The sequence below is a fragment of the Tribolium castaneum genome, chromosome 3, assembly GCF_031307605.1.
Source record: "Tribolium castaneum strain GA2 chromosome 3, icTriCast1.1, whole genome shotgun sequence".
NCBI lineage: Eukaryota > Metazoa > Arthropoda > Insecta > Coleoptera > Tenebrionidae > Tribolium > Tribolium castaneum.
Genome location: NC_087396.1, coordinates 8,684,928 through 8,692,155, shown reverse-complemented (window position 1 = coordinate 8,692,155; position 7,228 = coordinate 8,684,928). Strand labels below are relative to the sequence as shown.

At 34.9% G+C, this 7,228-nt stretch overlaps 2 protein-coding genes across 7 annotated transcripts; one reads left to right on the top strand and one right to left on the bottom strand.

Moving 5' to 3' along the window:
- Nucleotides 1-860: 860 nt before the first annotated feature.
- Nucleotides 861-3,817, top strand: LOC135265709 (uncharacterized). 4 transcript variants are annotated; one of them, XM_064355715.1, is made up of 6 exons: nucleotides 861-1,344; nucleotides 1,403-1,780; nucleotides 1,833-1,965; nucleotides 2,027-2,218; nucleotides 2,272-2,915; nucleotides 2,979-3,817. In XM_064355715.1, exons 2-6 carry the CDS (start codon nucleotides 1,441-1,443, stop codon nucleotides 3,410-3,412), a joined length of 1,743 nt encoding a protein of 580 aa, XP_064211785.1. In that variant the 5' UTR covers nucleotides 861-1,344; nucleotides 1,403-1,440; the 3' UTR covers nucleotides 3,413-3,817. The 4 variants fall into 4 exon arrangements, 2 of the variants coding, with proteins under 2 accessions (XP_064211785.1, XP_064211786.1); XM_064355716.1 differs by having other exon boundaries at nucleotides 872-1,344; nucleotides 1,403-1,592; nucleotides 1,918-1,965; nucleotides 2,272-3,817; XR_010333507.1 differs by having other exon boundaries at nucleotides 983-1,344; nucleotides 1,836-1,965; nucleotides 2,272-3,491.
- LOC107399074 (uncharacterized) lies at nucleotides 3,436-5,173 on the bottom strand. 3 transcript variants are annotated; one of them, XR_010333509.1, is made up of 5 exons: nucleotides 4,887-5,173; nucleotides 4,641-4,834; nucleotides 4,303-4,590; nucleotides 3,881-4,241; nucleotides 3,436-3,816 (listed from the first exon to the last, which is right to left on the bottom strand). XR_010333509.1 is itself a non-coding variant. In XM_064355718.1 (5 exons), exons 3-5 carry the CDS (start codon nucleotides 4,695-4,697, stop codon nucleotides 3,453-3,455), a joined length of 1,131 nt encoding a protein of 376 aa, XP_064211788.1. In that variant the 5' UTR covers nucleotides 4,698-4,765; nucleotides 4,818-4,834; nucleotides 4,887-5,172; the 3' UTR covers nucleotides 3,436-3,452. The 3 variants fall into 3 exon arrangements, 2 of the variants coding, with proteins under 2 accessions (XP_064211788.1, XP_064211787.1); XM_064355718.1 differs by having other exon boundaries at nucleotides 3,881-4,590; nucleotides 4,641-4,765; nucleotides 4,818-4,834; nucleotides 4,887-5,172; XM_064355717.1 differs by having other exon boundaries at nucleotides 3,881-4,590; nucleotides 4,887-5,172.
- Nucleotides 5,174-7,228: the final 2,055 nt, after the last annotated feature.

The window sequence follows — 7,228 nt, the reverse complement described above, 5'->3', positions numbered from 1 at the left end:
CGAGTAATAATGAGTTTTAAATTTTTTTTTAAGCAACCAACATTACACTTCATGGATTACGTGGATAGTAAAATATTTGATTTCAATTAATTAAACATATAGTCAATTTTTTTTTATAATCAACTGTCTAAGAGCCGTCTGGTTGGCATTATCATAAATAGTAATTTTTTTTAATTAAGGTTGGTATAATTTTTTACCTGGCAAATTCAATTTCCAAATTTTTCAAGTGGTCTCCAATTTAAAACACGTACAACAACATATTTAGTTATTTTAGACCACCTTTAGACTAACGAATTAACGATTAGCACTAACGTCCAATTTTCAAAAATGTCAAATCTGGTGTTCAAAATGTCAAATACAGAATACAGCCAGCTTCAAAACTGGTTGGACATGAACTTTTAGGGTGATATAGTCTGGTCTTTATCAAGATTATGACACTGATAGTTGATTATATAAAAAAATGAACTAACGGTTTTTGGATTTAAAGTAGGTAATTTCATCGTTCTCAACTTGTTCACAGTTTGGAACTTAACAATTTCGGATCCTTATCTTATTTTAACAATTCACTATAAAGTCTGAAACAATTAAGCTGAAAAAATGGATTACTTGTACGTTAGATCAACATTTTTTCAATTATGTCAAAAACTGTGACATTAATTTTCTGTAAATTTTCAAATTTCAAAAATTACAGTTTCCTTTGGAGCGTGACGCGCGTGTCGTCTACTGAAATTTACGATTTTGGGCTAGTGGACAGACTTTATATTACTGTCAATCAACACAGACGACGGTTTGATTAATTGACATCAGTGGTGTTCGTTTGTTGGATTTATTTTACACGTTAGAGTTGTAAAATAGGAAGAATTTACATTTTCAAAAAGTTGGTGCTTTATATGAAGCAAGATTTCCAGATCGCCACATTCCTTGACGCTATGTATTCGCTAATCTTGTTCGTCGGCATCCGAAAATTTGAAAATTTAGAATCTAGACTAATGAATGTAGACAGAGGTAGATTTGCAGCAGTAGATTTGCTATCGTCTGGGACAAGCACATTGGAATTGATAGCTGTTGGTCCAACTCTTTGTCGATGAAATACGAAATAATTGTGATCTGTGCGAAAATGTTAGAACGTCATACGCGCTATCAGTGTGACGTAGACATTTGAGGTAGGTCAGCACCTTAAAGCTAAACAATCGCCATTTTCAATGCTTTTCTTATGGGCATTTAAAAGTTTTTCGTATTTCTTTAATGCTAGAAGTGTAGGAACATTACTTTTACAGAGAAATGATAGCTATGAAAAATGCAATGTCGTTTCTTAAAGATTTTAGCAACTGAGCTAATATTTCTGTAAGTTGAACACATAAATCCTTTTCTAACCTAACTTTTTTCAAACTTCAAAATTCAGTTTTTCTTAATTTGGACATCATATTGATGTAAATTATTATGTGGCCTTTTAAAACTGAGGGAAAAATGGTTTGCCACACTAATGACATTGGATTTCTTCTGAATGACGAATTCATGGGGTGCAACCGGCGCAACCCCAATAAACGGGTTGTTTTCTGTCCCCCTCCCCCATCACGAGGGATGAATAGCAGGTATACGAGGGTAGAGGGTTCAGGCACATACATGGTTGAAAGTAGTACGGGTTGTGAGTTCTGTGCTTCTTTCGTGAGTGTCTTTTGTTATCGTGTTTTTTCCGATCGTTCTCCATATCTTCGTGTTCTTGAATTTTTAAAATTCTGTTTTTCCAAGACATTATCTCATTTTTGTGGTACATCATTAGGTATGATTTGTGAATAATATTTTGTTGCGATACTTTGATAGTTCATGTGTAGTAGGTTTTTACATCACAACTATGGGAATGTGTTGGGCTCCAGATTGCAAACACTATAGTACTCGCGATAAATGCCATTTTTTTAGTTTTCCTAAGTCGGGAAAAGAACGAGCACTATGGAAAAAATTGTTGAGGTAATTTTTAATAGATGTTTTGATATTAATTTTTAATTGCTTGTTTCATTGTTAAATGTAGAAGAGATGTAGAACCCGGACCAGGAGCCTACGTTTGCAGCTGCCATTTTCGGGATGGAAGAAAGGAAAATGGTCCTGAATTATTTTTGCACAATATCGCAAAAAGAGCCTATTTTCAAGTGGAATCTCCAGAAAAAAAAAAGATGAAAAAACAAGGACTCCCTTCTTGTTCTAGTTCCGCTGAATCATTAAGGTAAAAAGTGAATCCTAGTTTTAAATTGATTTACAATTTGATCATTTGAATAGTGTTGATATACCGGAAGAAACAGTACCATCGACAATGAATTTAGAGGAAGTGCCATCGACGTCTACAGCCGTAGTTGCAGCACCAGCAGATATAATTCAAGATGCTCCGTTAGAATCTATGGGTGTGCAAGCACCCTTGGTGTCACATGCGGCTCTTGAAGCAGAAATGTATTTTCTCAAAAAGGAAAATGCTGAACTTAAAGCAAAAATACAATATCTGACAGTACGATTTTGCTATGAAAATGTTCAAGGAAATGACAAACTCATTGTTTTATATACCGGTCTTCCCAATAGCCAGATTTTCGAAGCATTGTTTCACTTAATCGAAAAGTTGGACATAAAATATTACCACAAATGGACAGTCCAAAAGTTAACTAGAATTGACCAACTCTTTTTAACCCTAGTAAAATTACGACTCAATTTCCCTCAACTTGATTTGGCGCAACGCTTTGGGGTTGCCCAAAGCACAGTTTCTAATATTATTTTAACATTTGTCCATGTAATATATGAAATTTTATATAAACAGTTTATGACGACAATGCCTTCGCGCGAAAAAAATAAATCTTGCTTGCCAACATGTTTTAGCAATTTTACTAATTGTAGAGCAGTTCTAGATTGTACCGAAATTTTCACTGTGGTATCACGTAAGTCTATGTCAACACAGAAATTAACATATAGTACTTACAAACATCATAATACTTTCAAAGGGCTAATTGGAGTTGCACCCAATGGTGTCATCACATTTGTAAGTGATTTATACGTGGGATCAACTTCTGATCAAAAAGTTGTTTTAAATTGTGGAATAATCGACATGTTAAAAACTGGAGATATGATTTTAGCCGATAAGGGATTTTTGATCCAAAATATTCTGCCACCAGGGGTCACTTTGAATATTCCACCTTTTTTATCAAATGTCCAATTTACACCAGAGCAAGTTAAGTGTACCGAAAATATTGCACGTGCAAGAATACACGTCGAAAGGGCAATACGCCGATTAAAATGTTATCATATTTTAAATTTTTTGCCAGAGTCTTTGTGCCACTATGGAGATATTGTTTTTAAAGCGACTGCCGCTTTAACAAACCTCCAATTTCCATTAATTAAAGAGGTAGCAGAATTGTTTCAGGATTGTGATGATTAAAATAATGTAAAATAAAAACCATCTATTTATATACAGTTTATTATTGTGAAATAAAGGAAATATATTGGTCAAGATAAAATTCTTTTAAAATATTGATATTTTCTGACCACCCCGGATCTTTTTCAATTTGAAATATCTCTGTGCACTTTGGTGTCCACACGACAAAGTAGCAGATACTTCGACCAGTGATGTGCATTTGCCCCTGTACTTGGTGGTAATAATTGTGATTGCTGTTAAGATTAATGTCCTCATTTTCATCCCTCCAATAAAAATATTTTTTATCCTTCAGGGCTTCAGACAAACTGTCAGTGTCCCTATATTTATATGGGCATTTAATTTCGAGAATCCCATCTTCTTCCACTAATCCATCAGGACTTGCTCCCAAAAAGCCTGATTCTTCCAACCTACAAAAAAAAGTAATATTACATTATTCATCTAAGTTATACGTGTTAATTATTTTCGACCTACCAAAATCCCGTCTCTTGGACTTTAAGATTCGTCGCTTCTTCAAATTCTCTGAGCGCTGTCTTCTCGTGGGTCTTACCCCACTGCACAGCAGCAACCCTGTCAAGCGAATAGCCTTCCGCCAAATTTTTAAATAAAGAGGGTGGGAATCTTCGTCTACTGCAAGCAGATAGTACCATGCCAAACCTGCTGGCCGTTAAACGATGTTTCCTTGCTACATGCCAATTTTCGTTAACATGTTGGCCCCGAGTGCACGCCTCAACCAGTTTAATGCGTGCCTCATCTATTCTGCACTTCTCCAAAAGAAACTTTTGTTTGTCTATGGCCTGCACGTATTCTAAGCTTTGTAGAATTTCTTCGATATCTGCAATAATTTTTCTGGCTTCTTCACTTGCTTCTGGTCTTAGGAGCCAAGTGAAGCCCACCACATTCGTGACGCCTATTTCGGCACGGAACTGAATAATTTCGTCCTCAGTAGAGGACCTAGACAGTGCCGTATAGTTTGATAATTTCGGCTTGTAAACATCAGCTAACTTAATGACTTCTGTTTGTGGTGTTGTTTTTGATGGGGCACTCCACTGACACTCAATGTCAGTAGCACTTACATTATAATGAGCATAATATAATGCTGCAGCCATATGATGGCAAGCCACGTTGCCCCTTGGGCAGGTACAATGTGCCGTCTTAACCCCTTCTTCTAGGTCATATGAAATCTAAAACACACTTTGTAGAAGAAATGTCTAACAGTTAAATAAATACAAACCTCCACAGTATAATTTAGCTTTTTCATGCTCGGTAGAACTTCTGCAGAAATTCTCATCGGTTGTACTGTGCCATCAAACCTAAATTTGGTGACGTGACCGCTGGTAAAAGCATTTTCTCCCCGAACTAAAAAGCGATTACCGTCCCCAAAAAATTTCGCAATAAAGTGAAACTTAACAATGTGCTTTTCTGCCACTAAAATGCATAAATATAATAGTTTCTCAAAGTATAATTAAAGCTTACTCACTTTCTCACCGACAACGTGGTTCCCTGTATTCTTTTATAAAGTTCGTATTTTCACAAAAAGTCACTTCTAAATTAAATTAAAGTCTCTAGTGGCACAAATTACACCCGCTGCAGCTATTTGACACGTTATTAACGCACAAACACAACCAAAAAACCGAAAAACGTATTACACCACATGTAAAAGACTGGTTGTTTAGCTTTGAGCAACTGACCTACCGTAATAAGAGTGGGGAGGTGACGTCACGACTGATAGCGCGTATTGCTAAGACGAGTCCGTTTGTGGATATACAGGAGGATTTTCATCTGTTTGAACAACTGAGCATTTTTCTCCCCTCTAATCATTAGTCTGGTAAGAGAAGTGGACTAGGCACACTTCTTATGGGAATTTAAGGACCACAAATTGAGTAATTTTTTATATCAATTGATGCGTCATAAAAAACTGAACAAATCATATCATTGCGCCAAACGTGTAGCTTAATTAAGGACGCGGGAAATTGCAATCAAAGTGAAGATTTGTCCCATAAGAAAAGCATTGGGGCGGCTTTTGGGTGAGTATAAAGAGCTTGTAAATCTTCGAGATTTACAACACTGCGGTATTACTACAATTACTGGATTGGGGGTCAGGTATAGGGAACAGACACTTTTATGGAAATAGGGATTTAAGCGGACAGGAATTAATATCTCCAACAATAGGAATAATTTAAATTCAATCGCGATTTCTGGCGTTCCTAATCAAGCTACACGTTTGGCGCAATGATATGATTTGATCAGCTTTTTGAGATGCATCGATTGATATAAAAATTATCCAATTTGAGTGGTCCTTAAATTCCCATAAGAAGTGTGCCTAGTCCTAGTAGGTAGTACTTGAAGTTTATTTTAATAATAAACTCTTTTTGGTACCAAAATTACTGTATAATTGTACGCCACTGAATATTAATTGAAAGTTGTTGTCCGATGTGACAGTTTATCTTTTTTTTGAATACATCAAAAAGGGTTATAATAAAACGTGTTCCCTCATTGGCCCTTTTTAAGTTTCTCTAGTTCTTCACAGCATGACAAAAAGAAAAATGCAAATACAGAATGTGTTTTTAAATGATTTTCATCTAGTTAACTTTGAAATTGGTTTTCATGTAAAAAAATTGTGCCGCTTAGCTCACTTGTATTCTCTGTCAATAAATATCAAACCTGTCAGTTGTGAAATTCACAAATTGTCAATTAATTTGGTTAAAATGCATTGTTACACTGTGCAAGAAAACATTTTTATTGTTGAAACTTATTTCCGAATTGATGATTTTCTGATTTTACATGGGAAATTCACAGACGATTAGATGAGAATCATTTAAAAACACATTGTACTATTCTTACTCCTGTGAGTTCGCAGTGAACCGATGGCGGTCCATTTACAGAACATCCTATAGGTATGTTAACAAAAAACCACCAATTATATCACATTTCAGTTTACAGGAGAATTTTGCAACAGCGCATTTGCATTTTTTTGTATGAATTGGAGCACAAATTGAAAGTTTCTAGTGGATTTTCTTAGCTCAAAGTGTGTCGCTGGGCTTTACTTTAACACAGACTTCTTTAATTATATAGAAATTCTCAATTTATGCTTTAGTTTTCACTCCAAAAAATTCAAATGTACTGTTGCAATTATACTATGAACTGAAATGGAATATAGTGACATAATGTTTTAAACAAAAACTCGCAAATTAAAAGATAAATTAAATTTAACATCACTGGAAATAAAAGAACAACAATTAAAACGCTTGCTAAAGCAAACAAATAAAAAAATATATCAAAAAGTAAAAATCATGTTGCTACGAAAAAAATCTTTATTTTTGCGTTTTACAGAACGTCCCTTATACAAGAATTGGTCCGACACTTTAGAATCTCCCTGTATAAAAAATAAAATTTGTATCGAATAAAAGTAATGATGTTGTTTTTCTTAATCTTAGAAATAAACAATAATGACAGAAACAACATCGTATTATAATACGGGCATAGCGATTTATTCCAAAGAATAATAATAAAACTTGTCAAAAGTGATTTACCAAAATATGTCCTAAATTATAATAAATGTGGTTAATACTCATTACATGTCTGGGTGCCAAATGATATGACAAAAAAATGTAAAAGCTCTGTTAGCTCGTTATAATAGTTGTTTCAACCTTAGTGGCACCATCAGTCATCACTTCATCAGTCAATCATCACTAAACAAACCATGAAATGTCATAACGCCGCCTCGACCTTTACGGCGTGACATTTCTGCTCGATCCATTTATGAATCACCCCGTGTATAATTGAGCAAATTCGACCCGGAATGAGCAATAATTTACAGGA